The sequence below is a fragment of the Eublepharis macularius genome, chromosome 12 (assembly GCF_028583425.1).
Source record: "Eublepharis macularius isolate TG4126 chromosome 12, MPM_Emac_v1.0, whole genome shotgun sequence".
Taxonomy (NCBI): domain Eukaryota; kingdom Metazoa; phylum Chordata; class Lepidosauria; order Squamata; family Eublepharidae; genus Eublepharis; species Eublepharis macularius.
This window is the reverse complement of record NC_072801.1, coordinates 53,356,047-53,372,588: the sequence shown is the minus strand read 5'-3', so window position 1 is coordinate 53,372,588 and position 16,542 is coordinate 53,356,047. Positions and strand designations below refer to the sequence as shown.

Genomic DNA, 16,542 nt, shown 5'->3' with positions numbered 1-16,542 from the left:
ATGTGCAGAGAATTGTTTTTATACCTCACATGTTGGATGCAAGGATGATTTGGTTGTATTCTTTGAAGCTTACCAGAAGATGCTGAAAGAGGCAGAAGTGTTGAGTTTCCCCTTCTCCCTAGGATGCATCTGTGAAGATGACGATGTGATGGTGGATTAGGGGGGTTTCACATGGAACCAAATCCATCCCAAATACATAACCACAGTAAGAAAGAAAACATCAAAACCAATCCATCTGCTCATGGTTCCATTGGCACATCTAGCTCTTTTGGAAGGTTTCCTGTGTTGGCAACAAGAAATCCTAAATCCGGTCTAATAATTCCATTTGTGACACAGATAGCTATCTTGCCCTTCTAGCATATTCCACATTGTTATTTCATATTTCCCTTGCAGTCCTCTAAGTCAGCCTCAAACTGGACTTTCTCCCCTACCAGCCAGGTGAGTGGCAGAAGGGGGCAGATGCTGGGAGCAGGGGATCCCCCACCCCCTCCAGGGAACCAGGCAGTCTTATGATGATTAAATCCTAGCTTATATTCATGACGGGATCTACTTCAACAGTTATGACTCTTTTAATCATGATCCATTTTCTGTTGTTGTTTCAGACTAGGATATGGTAGGCCTTGGTTCAAATCCCTCTTCTGCCATATAGCATATTCGATGACTTTGGGCCAATTACTGTTTCTTAGCTTAGCCTACCTCACAGTGTTGTTGGTGGGACAGAGTGGAGAAGAGAGAAAGAATGCAAACAACCTGGGCTCCCTGGAGCAAAGGCAGGATAAAACTGTACTCAGCAATGTAATACAAATTAACAGTATTTTACTATTTCTGGTAAAATGAAACTTTGCGCAATATATATCTCCAACTTTTTAATGGTGTATATATGCATAGTACTCTTTCAAACCCCAAATAAAGAAATCATATGAATTTACAGGACAAAGAGAGGGAACATGGCAAAAAGCCTATTGCTTGGTCTAACCCAATGTTCTGGACTGGAGAAGATTCCATCTTCTTTTCTCCAATAAGATCAATAAGATTCAAACAGGCTGAACGGAATGCCGAAGAGGGATCAAATCTGAGGGGAGTTTACCATCAACAACCAGAAGAGTGGGGTTTGGAGGGAAATAGGACAGCAGGTATCCTGGCTAGGCAGGGAGTCCAGTGTATGGTTTTAGACAGGCCGGGTTTGTATGCTCTTCTCAGTTAAAAACAGTGAATTATGAAAACTGTTTAGTTATCATCTTTAAGTCTGAACTGCTGAAGGAACCAGAATGGTAACTATAATGTATGTCATGTAATATTTTTTAATGTGTGTTTTATTTCTGCTTGCTTATGTGGAGTTTTTATAGTTGTTACTGTGCATTTAAATGCATGCATCTGAGGAAAGAAAGAGGGGGTGGATGGGTGAGTGGAGTGTGCTCTGATCAGACAGCAGCTGTACCCAAGGGGACAAAAGGAACTGTAGTTTTTAGTCAGTGCTGAGGGAAGAAGTTTGCAGTCATCCTTTGTATATCTCAGAGAGGGTATTCTGGCCAAATCAGGCCACTTGTGTGGATCCAGTTCAATTTGTGTATTTATTCTGCCAAGTTCAATGAAACTGTAAGTGCCTGAGAGAGTCTGTATGTTTCTCAGAGAAAGGATTCTAGCTAACAATCTTTCTACACAAGGCTACACAACACATCTGACACGAGGATGCTCAAGTGTAGGGAAATGCAAAGTTAGCCAGGAAGCATAGTTTAAAAAGACTGAGCCGGCAGAGTTTGCTCCTAAGAGGGTTTGTTAATTTCATCTTTGCCTTCCCGAAGGCTCTGTCAATTTCACCTCTCTACAGAAGGGTAGTTTAAAAAGACAGACCCTGCAGAGATTGCTCCACAGAGCAAAGGGGAGGTGAAATTGACAGACCCTTTGGAGAGGAGTGAAGCATTCCTGTAGTTCTAGTTAAGCAGAAGAGATCTAAGGAGAAGCCTTTGGTGGCAGCAAAAACTTTTTCAGGAGGCAGCAATATATAGGTTATACAAACAAGATGTTCTTAAGGTATAAGCCTGAGTAAATTAAATAACACCTGAAACTCTGTGTGAATGGAAATAAAGGGAGTGTTGATTGGGACCAGCGTCCTCCTGAGGTACAAGTTGAAGGTAATGTAAGGAGGTGCAAAGCCAAAGGTTTAAAAGACTAAAAGCTAAGCAAAGTATTACATGGTGGTACCAAAAATATGCAAAATGTTATAGTAACCACATGTATAGTGCACCTACCAAGTTTGGTAACTCCACCAGTTAGAGTGGGAAGGCATTATTTATAGGTCATACATAAATATATGCATTTTGTTATATGTCACTCCTATGTTATTTTCACTCCTAATAAAACACTTCACATTCTGTAAGATCTGGAGGAAAGGGTCTGGATTTGTAGTTGATATGCTCTCTGGGACAGGATTAAATAAATCTGTTTAAGTTTGAAAGAAACCACACTAAACATACAACTTTATCTGTTGATGGATGGCCAGCTCGGTGCTGCCCCTGATACCTTGGCCAGGATCTTGGAGGCTGTTACTGGATGGTTAAAGCAGAATCGACTGAAACAGAATCCTTCTAAGACGGAGGTCCTGCACCTGGGCCGCGGGTTGTCAGGTTCTTGGATCCAGCTCCCAGAACTGTGCACCTGTGCCGGTGGTGGATGCTTAGGTGTGGTCCTGGATGCTATGGAGGCCGAGGTCACAGCAGTTGCCAGATTGGCATTTTTCCACGTCCGCTCTTTGGCCACTTTCCCCCTACCTCTTGACTCATGACTTAGCTACAATGATCCATGTATTTGTCACCTTCAGATTGGAGTATTGTAACTCGCTCTATTCTGGGCTACCCTGGGGCTTGCTCCAGAAGTTACAGCTGGTCCAGAATGCAGTGTCATGTGTTTTGACCAGGACTCCGTTCCAGTCACATATAACACCAGTATTGCTCCAGCTGCACTAGCTCCCAGTGGAATTCCAGATCAGGTTCAAGGCCTTGGTCTTAACCTTTAAATCCCTTAGCAGACTGGGACCAGCGTATCTATGGGAACGCCTCTAACCCTATGTTTTCCGGACGGCACTCAGATCAACAAACAAAAAATCCCCCGTGAGGCCAGTGGAATTCCGGATCAGGTTCAAGGCCTTGGTCTTTAAAGCCCTTAGCTTTAAAGGTTGAACCTCTGTTCTGTTAACATCTAATAGTTGGCCATCCGACCCCATGGATTGCTGTTTGGGTTGTGCAATATGTGTGCTGCTGTCTTTTAGAAACTGTATTATATATTTATTGATATTTTCATCTGGTTTTAAATTAACATGCTTATGTATTTTATATATGCTGTATTCCACTATGGGCCTGTTTGTGGGGAGAGCAGATTAGAAATAATGAGGATGAGGATGAGGATGTGGATGAGGATGATGGTAAGAACAAAAACTCCACTTACCTCATACACTTTATTTCATAAGGTTGACAAGCAGCCCTTCTGTAGTAACTATAATGGGAGGGTGCGGTTGCTGAGGTGGTTGCAACTTCTCGTCCTGATGGACTTCGTATTAGTAAAGTGTTTTAAAATAACAAGAGAAAGGCCTAGATCAGGGTTGTGACACCCAACGCACTATGTTCCATGTACAAATTACATACATTGTATGCTAGGAAGTTTCTTTGCCACAAAAAAATGCTGGGAGTGCCATTTTTAATTTCAGAAATGTAGTGTCTTTACCAGTTTTAAAAGTTTCCTGTTTTCAGTGGATATGTTAGGACACTGTTGTGAGGAACCTAACTGGCATACACAAATGAAAAATCACAGATCTTTTGCCTGGGATGTTTTTAGGAACTACAGGCCTTCAGCTCACAGAGCCAGAACTAGAAGTTCTGCATTAGAGTCTGAATATGTCTAAATCTCAGTAACTAGCCTTGTTTTCATAGATTAATAAGAAATCTGGCCACAATAAGGTGTACCTGTCTAGGTCTCACTGTGTCTCTATTCCCAACATTTCCATACTAAATCTAAGTATTTTCCAATATGACAGAGTCCAAAGGGCTTTCCCACAGCTCTGAAATATATCTGAAATATTCTTCCTGAGGCATCAGTTTGGGTTGCCAGTCCCACAGTGGGGGTGGTTGTTCCCTTGCTGCCACCCACCATCCCCCTCTACTAGTCACCAGGTTGGCAGGAGGAAAAGGTGCGGGAATGGGTCTTCTGGGTTGTGCTCCAAGCACAGTGCAACTATATCACTTTCAGGAGTGACATCATTAATCAGGCCGCGGGAGTATTCCTGTGGTTTGCACCTGGCCAATTTGGACCACAATTGGGCCGATTCTTTAAGAACTGGCCAGGCGCGAAGCACTGGAGCACTCCTATGGCCTGTGCAATGATGCCACTCCTGGAAGTAACATCATCACACTGCCCTGGGACTTTCAACCGGTGAATTCCAGGTCTTCACTCCCCCAGGAAGATACGAGGACCTGGCAACCCTGGCATCAGTGGATGGGGAGACCCAGCAGATCCAAGCATTGCTGACTGACCAGTCCACATGCCTGTTGAGGTGTTTTCAACAATATCCCTTGAACACGTGCCGAGTACGGGGCAAAGCGGTTCATGAACATCTCTCTGAACAGGCTTAATGTAAACCTCCTAAATGGCTCCCATCAGTTTTGCCAATGGTTGGGCACTCATGTTCGCCCATTGGCAAAACTGTTGGGAGCCATTTACAAGGGCCACAGAAACCCTAACCCTAATCTCAAAACTGTTCTAGGATCTTTCTTCTGGATGTGTGGTAGCAAAACAGAAGAAATGTAATACATTGATAGACAGTCATGGACATAGATATTGGTTGGTCTTACTTCATGTGCTCAGAAAAACAAACTGTGCTAATTATCTCTTGAGGTTAGTTACAAAAATAGGGGGGGGGGAATTATAGCAGAGAGAAAAAAAACTTCCCTATCAATTGGCAGTTAAATGAGTTGAGATCTTGGGAGTAAGGCACCAAGAACAGAACATAAATGGACCTTTGTCTCATTCACATAGCCTTGTTGATCATGATGGGGCAGAAATTAGCAGTGTACATTGTAGCAAGCCTCACAGCAGTCTATAAGGAATGACACAGGCATTTTAACTGCTGAAGAAGAAACAGAATCTATCTGACCTTCTCTAATTTGTCACGCACCATAATTAATGTTATTTATCCGTTAGGCCACATCTGCATAAATAATGAAGACCTAATACTCAACAACACTTCTACATCAGAAAATGAGACAGGGAACCTAAGATAAAAACTGCAGGAGAAGAAACACCATTCGTTGGAAAATTCTCTCTCTAAGGTATTTGGTAATTTTTGATACTGGAAAATCAGTATGTGAATGTAGAATGAGTGCCACACGGTGCTAAAGATATTCCTTCCAGTCTTCTGTAACATTTTACTATGGTATCTGGGAGTGTTTCATTAAACCCAAAACCATTTTAAAAAATTAAAGTTATATTACAAAGTTACAGGGTCTGCAATAGGCACTTACAAACTCATGTCTGTATGGGAACTTTAGCCTATGAATACAGGGGTGAAGCTTGATACCATATCTCTCATGTTTCTGAGAAATGGAAAGAAGCAATGAGTATGCAAAACATACACTTTTACTTAGAACAAGAAAGCTGGAGAGACAGAACATATTCAAACATTAATAGCTAAACAGGAGAGTACACACTAAAGGAGTGGTTGTTTCTGTCTAAATGGGACAAAAGGGAGAATACAAAATATGCTTTTCTTGTGTAACTAGGAGGAGGGCACTGAGGGAGAAAGATGGTCCTTGGGGAAGGCGGAGTCTGCTTTAGCTTTCTAAGGGTGTCTAAATCAGAACTGCTGGGTGAAATCATCCTTTTAATATTATTAGTCCTTTGGATCACTGGAGTTAGAATTTGAGGTTGGCAAAAAATCCAGTTTGGGTAGAATTAACAGGCGGGCTGCTGAGTGACTGGCTGGATGTGGGGAACCAGGGTGAGTTACCATTAAAAAGACTAAGGACGAGATTGGCCCATGGTGACATGATTCATGTCCTGCTTCTCTGGGTGACTCAGGGTACCTGCTTTCATTTGGGGTCAAATTCATTAGCTGAATATGGTTCTAGTGTAGAAACAGATTAAGTCCACCGACTTCACCATTGACATCACAACAGATGCCTATTACAATGTTACTACAAGAAATAAAACAGACCATGTGAATGATAAATATATGATTGATAAAAAGGTAAAGGTAAAGGTAGTCCCCTGTGCAAGCACCGAGTCATTACTGACCCAGGGGGGTATGTCGCATCATGGCATTTTCTTGGCAGATTTTTTACGGGGTGGTTTGCCATTGCCTTCCCCAGTCATCTACACTTTACCCCCAGGAAACTGGGTACTTACTCATTTTACCAACCTCAGAAAGATGGAAGGCTGAGTCAACCTTGAGCTGGCTACCTGAACCCAGCTTCCGCCGGGATCGAACTCAGGTCGTGAGCAGAGCTTGGACTGCAGTACTGCAGCTCACCAATCTGCACCACGGGGCTCCTCCTCCTATGATTGATAAGCAAGGAAAAATAAAAATATTACAAGTAATTCAATCACAAGGAAAAATATCTCTTAGCTGATGTATTATTAATTGGTATCCAAACTTAAAGAACAACTATCCAAAGAAGGTGGTCGATTATGAGAGAAAACAATGTTTGAACAACTAATTAGTGGAGAGTCAAAACATCTCTTGGGAAAAATATACAAAATTCTACTGCAGTATGCCACAGAATCGGAACAAGTCAAAAATTGTACAATAAAATGGATGCAAATCTTTTGGAGAAAATATTTCTGTGAGTCAATGGGAAAATTAAATTACAGGTTGTCAGTTGTTAAGACAGAATTGGGATAAAATGTTTTTAGATAGTATAAAATGTTTTTAAATGGTATATTACCCCTAAAGACATTGCAGAAGCTAATAATGATTATAGTGGAAGGTGTTGGAAATGTCAATATATAGACATAACATTCTGTCATATGTGGTGGACATGTAAGAAGGCAATAAAATATTGGACAAAATATATGAAGAGATGCAAAAGATATTAAAGTTTTGCTTTGAGCTGAATCCCAAAATATTTTACCTAGTAGTATTATGAAAACACACAGTGTTTTATCTTGTTTTTGTGGATTGTTTTTGTGGATTGCTTATATTATTTTATCCATTGTTTATTGTCTTTGCTGTTAATTGTTTTTCTTCACTTTCAATTTAAAACAATTTTTTTTAAAAAAAGACTAAGGACGAGATTGGCCCATGGTGACATGATTCATGCCCTGTTTCTCTGGGTGACTCAGGGTACCTGCTTTCATTTGGGGTGACATTCATTAGTTGAAAGCCCTAAGAGGGAAATGTAGCCTGCACAGACACCAGCCAGATAGAGTCCAGATAATTACCATGCATCCCTTTGCAATGCTGTCTCAAGGCTTTTCAGGGCTGTGTCGGCATATCATTTCCATGTACAAGATGGCTAGCCTTAACCCTTTAGGGATAGAGAAAGTACTCCGAAGTGGGGGGAACTTAGAGGCCAGTTTGCCAGGTCCAGTCCGTCTGATGCACAGGACTCCAAGGTCGGGGCCTCCCAAATGAGTCAACCCTGTCTGTGAAATTTCATCTATGCAGCAACAGCTTTACATGTGGAACTGAAGTGTGGATGGCAGATCAGAAAACTGTACACTGCACACTGTAATTGAGAAAGTCCATCTGTGCGCAAGTTGAATAAATTTAAAGTCCTTCTCTGAGATTCAGTATACTTACAGATCAAATATGCAGAGTCTATGTACATGCAACTTTTATAAGCTATAAGAGAAATATTGTGGAGGGCGGGGCTGGGAAAAGCCACTGTGATGTTGATCACCCCTCCAGCTTACAGACGTGCAACCTGTATTATTCCTTGCTCATTCAGCACAGGGCTATCTTCTAGGCTGGGCTGGTCAAACAAGGAAGCCTGATTCACTGTTCACTGATATAAGAAGTTTCACGATGCAATGAGAAGAACACTGAGAGAAAGCCCCACTGAACAGATCACGGTAGGATTCTGAGCAGATATGCTGAAGAGTGTTCTCTAAAACATTTCCTCCATAGGCAACCTGCAACTGGATATTGGGAGAAAAATGTCCAATCTTACCTCCACATCTGAATTTCTGCTGCTGGAATTTTCAGACATCCGAGAACTACAGATCTTATATTTCTTTGTATTTCTAGCATTATACCTGACTGCAGTGACTGGCAATCTTCTCATCATCATTGCTGTAGCCCTTGATCATCACCTGCATACCCCAATGTACTTCTTCCTAATGAACTTGGCTATTCTGGACCTTGGTTCAGCTTCTTTCCTAATACCCAAAGCCATGGCCAATTCCCTCATGAACAGCAGGTCAATTTCTTATTCAGGATGTGTAGCTCAAGTTTTCTGCCTCTTCTTCTTTGAAGGGTCAGATTTTGCCATCCTAACAGTAATGGCGCATGATCGGTATGTCGCTATCTGCAAACCATTGCAATATGAGACAATTATGCATAAAGGAGCCTGCATTCAGATGGCACTAAGTGCATGGATTAGTGGCATAGTTTATGCCATTTTACACACAGCTGGCACTTTTGCCATCACTTTCTGCTCCAATGTGGTCAATCAGTTCTTCTGTGAAGTTCCACAGATTCTAAAACTCTCCTGTTCAGACCTATATCTAGTTGAAGTTGGTATTATTATATTTGGCTCTGGCATAACAGCAGGAGGTTTTATCTACATCGTTATAACTTATCTGCAGATTTTTGCAACACTGCTCAGAATGCCTTCCTTGCATGGTCGTAAAAAAGCTCTTTCCACTTGCCTTCCCCACCTCACTGTTGTGTTTCTGCTTGTATGTAGTGGACTCTTTGCCTACGTGAGGCCTCCTGGTAACTCTTCTTCTGAGATGAATGTCATTTTTGCTGTGTTTTATGCCATATTACCTCCCTTGCTCAATCCATTCATCTATAGCATGAGAAACAAAGAAATCAAGACTGCATTGCTGAAGCTCACTGCTTTTGGACATTTTCCCAAAACCATCTCTGGCAAAAGTATTTCAATAAAACTGAGTTGGACAGTGTTCTCTAGATGATTTTATTTATTCATTTTGTGCCTTTGGGTATACCAGATATAATATACAGAAATATTTGGTTGGATTCTGTGCAGGACCAGCAGAAAGTGGTGGGGCAAGTTGAGATTTTTTGCTTCTTGTTTCTTCCAGTGCCCAACTGTGAGGATTGAAAATGTGATGCTGGGAATTAAGGGTTCCACATGGAACAACAATCATTTGATGCACATAACTGCAATTAGGAGTAGGAAGATTTCAGAACCACCTGCCCTTTTTTTGATGCCATGAGGTCTTCTAGTTCCAGTGGAAGGCATCTTACATTATAGATTCAACTCAGTAATTTCACCGGTGCCAGAGATTGGGATTTCGCCATTCCAAATAATAAGTTCCTAGTTTCCTAGGTTTTGCTATTTTGCATTCCTCAAGACTGGCACAAAACAAGTTGGGAACATATATTGTGAAGATCACACATTCTTGTGCATTTTCCTTGGAAACAATAACAGGAGAGAAGACATTAATTTCCTGCATGAAAAGCTGAATGTAAATTGGAATGCATTGTTATACTTTGTCTTAGGGTGTTTTTGGGGGGGGTGGGGGATATTTTCTATATTATTTTTTCTCTTGGTATTAATCACTGTAAATAAATAAATAAATAAATAAATATATAGGTTTTTTCCATTGGGAAGTGTAACATTTTAGACGCTTTGATCTACCAGGATGACTTGAAATGGTGCTTGCTTGATGGTTCTCTTTGAATGCCTTATTCTTATTTCTTTGATGGTATCATAATCCATGGCCAACTCACTGTTAAACTGCAGGTCGTTTTCTTATATTGGATGATTTACTCAGGTTTTTTCCGGGGGTAGCCTTTGAGTAGCAAATTATCTTTGCTTTGTGAAAACATTGTCTACATTATGAAACATTCAGATAACACAGCAAGGAATAGTTGAAAACAAGCTCTTCTGGCAGGCATTCTCCCACTGGCTGGGTCTACCCACTTGCTCTTGCATCTGTGCTGGTAGGAGAACAGCACGGGTGGATATGACATAATGTGATATGTTTACATCACATGTGATGTGTTTACATCACATACTACGGAATTTCCAGAGTATTGGCTGATGCACTGACATCACATGAATACATGTGATGGTTTACACTGAATCGTACTATTGGTCCATCAAGGTTAGTATTGTCTATTTAGATTGGCAACAGCTCTCCAGGGTCTCAGGTAGAGATTTTTCATTTCACCTACAACTTGATCTTTTTAACTGGAGATGTCACACATTGAATCTGGAACCAAGCATGTCCTCTAATACTCAGCCACAGTTCCCTAACCACATAATGTAACATAACTGGCAGCAGCTCTCCAGGATCTCAGGTGGAGATCTTCCATATCACCTAAAACTTTATCTTTTTAACTGGAGATACCACAGATTGAAGCAGGTGCTCTTCCACTCAGACATAGCCCCACAGCCCTTCCCCATCTTTGGGATTTGTCTGGACATGACATCAGCACATCATTTGATGTCATACCTACCCCCTTGCCCCCACCCCTAAAACTTCATGGATGCAAGACACACAGCCCTGAACTCCTTGGGGGGTGATGGGATACAATGCACCAAACAAAAGATAAATAAATAAGTATAGTACTTGTGGTTATAGGAGAAAGTCTTGGTAGAAACTGCTCATCTATTTCTTTATGCTTTTATTAGCCTTTTATGTATACCACACTCCCAATTTTAAAAAATGCTGTTCATACCAATGAAATATACAACCATTAAACATTCATCATAAAAGCAATCCATATTCCCGTAAGTGCAACATATGCTAAAATGTGTACCAACATGTGAACTATGTTCAACATAAATGCAGGAGATGAAGAGCGATGCATGCCCTGAAACGAAGCGTTAGGAAGTTAATGGGCTTTAGGTGCTACCTGGATCCAGGGCTACCCTTCTCCAACAGATGGGGAACCCCTACCATGTCCAGCCTTAGTTACACATGGAAACCTGTAGCTGAAACCCCACTCCACAATGATAGAGACTTGGCATGGCGGAAGGTTGCCAAGTACAAACGTAAAGAGCAATTCTAAGCAGGTCTACAAAGAATCTTGCTACACATCTGTTCAATGGAGCAGGAAAGTGATCTTAGGATTTCACTGTCAGTGATATCATTGGGATTGTGTCAATGTACAAAAGCTTCCCACCCCACTATCTGTGTGAACATTAGGTTCTCCTTGCCACATACCCAATGAGAGCTTCCTTTGTGCCTGAAGGAATGCAACATGTTCTAAGCCCTAATGCACCCTCACATTTCTAACCCTGCATCTAGCATGTCTTGGGGCCTACAGGCCAACTCTCAGGGCTGGTTCTGAACAAATCTTGTAGAGTTGCATTCAATAAATGTTTGAAAGAATGAAACCATAACTAGAGATGGGCACGAACCGAAATATGAACCAAAATTAAGCATGAACCAGGACAGTCCGTGGTTCACAAACCACGGTTAGTCAGATCCCATTTCTGACGAACCGCCATGAACTTTTAGGCTGGTTCATTTGGTTCATTTTTTGGTTCGTCACTGCAGACAGCCTGGTGCCCATCAATCAGTTTCCTAGGCAACAAGGAATGGACTTCCCGCAGACCTTCTGCTGACCCGGAAGTAAACTTCTACTGGCCTGGAAGTGACCTTCTGCTGACCTGGAAGTGACAATTTTCTGACCCGGAAGTGACGTTTTCATGAACCAAATGAACTGGTTTGCGAACCAGGGGCAGATTCATGAAAGTTCATGGTTCATGGTTCGTGAAATTTGATGAACCACGAACCATATGGTTTGGGTTTTTTCCAGTTCTTGCCCATATCTAACCATAACTCTGCAGGATATCAATTCAAGCTGCCATAATGTAATTCCCCTAGTTTAATTACAATGCCAAAACGCTACTGAGGATGCATGTATTACACTCAGGCAAGTGTTTTCCCCTTAACTACATATCAAGCTGCATTAAGAAGCCTAGCATGTTCCTGCAGAAGCCCAAAAGATTTCTTGCTGAGTTACTGGGTTACATTCAGCCAGCAAAAGGAAGGAAAGGTCCCTTTAAGCACCCAGGAGAAGCATGGCTGGAAATCATGGAACCTGCATGGACAAAAGTCTTATACAACTGAGAGCTACAGAAGGGAGAGGCATTGCATGACCCTGAGAGAAAAAGCTGACTGGATTCAACCTCTTTCTTCAATTGCATTTTTGACCTCCTTTTTGTATACCTGTCTTCACATTCCAACCCATTGTTTGTCATCATTTCCCAACATTACCTGGATATAATGAAAGTAATCTGCATGAGTGATCAACTTTCCACATTTAAGTCTCGTCTTATGTCATGTATTCAAACATTTAGAATACAGCAAATAATTTTTCCGTTTGTTATATATAAAAAAGAAGTAACAGATTTGTGGGAGTGGAAGCAACCCTAAATGGGATTAAAACTTTGATAGTAGGAATTTATGCACCAAATGAAGAAAAAGTCGCATATTTTAACTATCGTTTGGAGAAATTGGCTGAAAACGCCCTTATGAAAACTGCTGTTTAATGGGTGATTGAAATGGTGTGGTCTCTCTGCAAATAAATAAATGTTCTGAGAAAAATATTAAAAATACAGGAGGCAAATTACCAAAGGGTTTTTTCTAATATAACTGACAATATGACCTTGGAGGATATAAGGAGATAGAAAATGGAGATTCAGCAGAGTATACTTTTTATTCTGAAACACAAATCTTTTTCATGTATTGACATGTTCTAGGAATCGAGAATCTTAGTGGCCAAAATTTCTAAAGCTGAGATACTGCCAAAGGCTTTTTTGGATGACAATCCTGTAAGTATGAATTATAGAAATAAAACTAACATCTTTAGGTGGAAATTAAATGAAACTTTACTACAGAAAGTGGAAATTGTGGAAGATTGTAAAAAAAAGGTTAAAATTTTTTTTGAATTAAATATGAATACAGATTGACAAAAATGCTGATAAAAATATGGATCTAAAAATCAGGAAGAACTGCTGAAGTAAACAGCTTCTAAGGTTGAAAAAACAAAATATTTAGGTATTACGCTGACAGGGATTAATTGTATGTTATTTCAAAATAATTACAATAAGACAAGAAAAGAAATTAAAAAGGATATGTTAAGATGGGATAGGTTACAATTGTCTCTGTTGCAGAGGTTATCTATGATTAAGATGAATGTTTTACCTAGAATGTTGTTTTTACTTTGGACAATTTTTAACATCACAATGGTAAATGGATATTTCTAAATTTATATGGCAAGGGAAAAAAGCAAGAATCAAATATAAAATATTACAAGATATAAAGGAGAGAGGTGGACTGGGTTTACTGGATTTGAAGCTTTATTTTTCCTTCTCTTGTCTAATGTCGATGCACGAATAATTTCTGTTTATATTGCTTTGACAAAATGAACTTAAGTGCCAATCCCGATCCTTCACAGTTGGAAGATCATCAGTTCCCCTATTTTGCCTTGCCATCTTTGACAAAGATCTGAAATGGGACTCTGAAATAAGAACTGGTCTACCTGTTAGATGGCTTTGCTCTGTTTGGACTCATCTAATTCCTTCCAAGCACCCTTGAGCTGGTTTTGAGAGTGGACTTCCTTTAGACTGAATGGACTAAATATATCCATGAATGATGCCAATTTGTCTGTGTTAATAAGTATTTAGAGGGTTCCCTGCTGCTTTTGTACATAGTAATTCAGAGGATTATTGCCATACTAATACTGTACTGGCATTGGATATTGTCCATAGGAACCTTGTACTACTATATGTATTTTGCACTAGCACTTTATACAGCCCTGGGTGTTATTGATGTCTGTCTAATTGTAAGAAGAAGCATATACAGGATTGTATGAATTATGATTAAATGAGATATTGTATATATTATATCATGTTTAATGTATAGTAGTACACTGATATTCTTCTTAGTTTTCACGATTCATTGCTGGCAATTGTATTTTTTTCGTGATACTCTCTGGTTGGTTGGTGAATGTTACTGAGGGCTGGGCTGGTGAGCTGAAAAGCTGCTGGCGAGTCCAGGAAGACCAAGTGGTTGGGTCACTGCAATGAAAGTGACCACATACCACGCTTACGCTGGGCCGAGTGTTGCTGAGGGCTGGTGTCAATCTGAGAACAGGCAGCTAAAAGCTGCTTGGCTTTTCTTGAGGAGGGTACACAGACTAAAAAACCCCTTGCTGCGGTGCTCCCACTACTCACAAACCATCTGGCATGCAAACACTGTACTCTTGTAGGAACAAAGCTGAGACCCAGGCTGTGTGAAGGAACAAAGCCTAGCTACCGAGCCACTCACCACTGCACCAGGTGGCATGAAGGAGCTGAGGCTGCGAAAACCCCTCTGCTCCTTTCAGCTCACAAGGCAGCAACAGGCAGCTGGCTGAATGGAGCGGCCTTATTAGGTCTCTGTCTCCATCCCCACAGCATACTTGGATGCCCAGGAAAGCCCTGTCAGCCTCTGCCTCCTCTGGGGAGGCATATCCTAGCCCCCACCCCCAGCCAAGCAGTTGTTGCCGAGGCTGGGGAGTGCCGCATTGTCTACATTTATAATGAATTGGAAATCCCTTATTGACTTTCTGCATGAAACAGAAAAAAAATGAACTGATGATTTGTGGATTTGACTTATAAGAGGATACATTTGGGAAAAAATGTGGGGACATATAGGAAAGGACAGTATCACAATTTTAATGGAAGGTTACTAGATAGAAATTTACAGTGTAATGCTGGCAAGACTTACATCCTTGTAATTTCATTCAGTGGGTTTAGAAGACTATATAACTCAGGACAGGATTGCAAAGTGATCTATCTTTATGTTCTCTTAGAAGAGGGAAGCAATTTCCATTGATTTCCCTCAGAACACCAGATGAAGGGAGCACTATGGGATGACAGTAAGCGGGGATGTAGATGGGTGTACACCTCTGCATGTTTCCCCTGTCACCAGGGAGAGGGCACACCCCTAACAGCTGCTGAGCTGGGCTTGTCATTGCCCTGCTCCTCTCTCAAGATCACATAAGGAGATTCTCCGCTATGGGGAAATGGAGTCCATGTTAACCCCAAACAAATCCATGGTGAATGTCAAACTGCCAGCAAGAGTTGTAACAGGGTTAACAACCAAAAAACGAGGTAAAACCCCAGACCTCGGGTGGGAATCACAGACATGCAGTGAACCTTAAGGTGGTCTGGGCTGCTGCGCACTGAGAAAGTGCCGGGCATGCCTACTGGCCTGGCCAGCCACCCCTGACATTTGTGGGGGAACAAAGTCCACTGCAGATGTTTTGGCACTTTAAAAGGTATGGGCGGGGGGAGGGGGGAGGGAACAGCTCCCAGCCCCAGATCTAATCAGAATCAGGCCATCATGACATTTTTAAAACACTTTAGAATGTCAACAGAATAGTATTAATAGGTATGGATTTTGCTGTCATGATTGAGCTTATTTCACGAACTCAGCAACAAATTATGTTCATTACAAAAATAGGAGAAAAATAGGAGAGGGAAAAGGGAATTCAGCATCACTTTTGTAGTTAGATGAGCTGAACTCTTGGGAGTAAGTTGCTAAGAACAGAACAGAGAATGGGATTCTCATATAATGGCATTTGGGTTTTGGTAAGGCAGAAATTAACAGGTAAATTGTATCAAGTCTCTCAGCAAAATCTACAGAAAGACTTGGGTGAAAGTGTGTGTGGATTTAAGTATGTGGAGAAGAAACTGAACGGAACATTATCAAGGTTCTTGTACATTTTCTCATTGCATCATGTATTTAGTATTGCTGGTGTTTTCGCTCTGTCTCGCTGCTCATATAATGAATATTTGCAAACTCAACTGGACAATTTGAGCAGAAACAGAGACAACAAATCCCAAAATAACAAGTGGTAGAGAAGAAAATAGGACAACTTAGAATACCACCTTCTACAAGGTATTCAACATCAACAATAACAATAACCTTGGACAATTAGTATGTATGTGTGTATAGAATTGTTGAAGAATAGTGTTAGTTACTATTTCCAACAATCCGTAAATTTTTACTTAGCTATCTGAAAACCTTGTACTGAGCCCAAATTCTTGTTAAAGATTAAAGTTCCTACAGAGCTTTTAAGTCTAGATTAACGGTTTAGATTGGGAAGCAGGAAGGTCTCCACTGCCACTTCCTCAGTTTCTATGCACTTATCATTATGTACGTACATCAATGTATGCAAAAGCTGCAGACATGTAGGGACACTCTGTGAGGCTTAACAGTTCCAGATCCAGTGGCCAAATTCTTAAACTCAGAACTTGTGCAAGCTGAATGATTTCATATGAGGAAATGTTGGTTGGGAACATATATGATCCTTGTCATATTTTGTCCCTGATGCAGAATGTTCCATTTTCAGAACAT

General features: G+C 40.9%; 1 protein-coding gene across 1 annotated transcript; it reads left to right on the top strand.

Annotated features, from left to right (window-relative positions):
• Positions 1-8,133: 8,133 nt before the first annotated feature.
• Positions 8,134-9,129, top strand: LOC129339393 (olfactory receptor 14A16-like). Its single transcript, XM_054993976.1, has one exon. It carries the CDS (start codon positions 8,146-8,148, stop codon positions 9,127-9,129), a length of 984 nt encoding a protein of 327 aa, XP_054849951.1. The 5' UTR covers positions 8,134-8,145.
• Positions 9,130-16,542: the final 7,413 nt, after the last annotated feature.

What these genes read in the sequence shown, in the direction of transcription:
- LOC129339393 (XM_054993976.1), top strand. Translation starts at nt 8,146, where the DNA reads ATGTCCAATCTTACCTCCACATCTGAATTTCTGCTGCTGGAATTTTCA.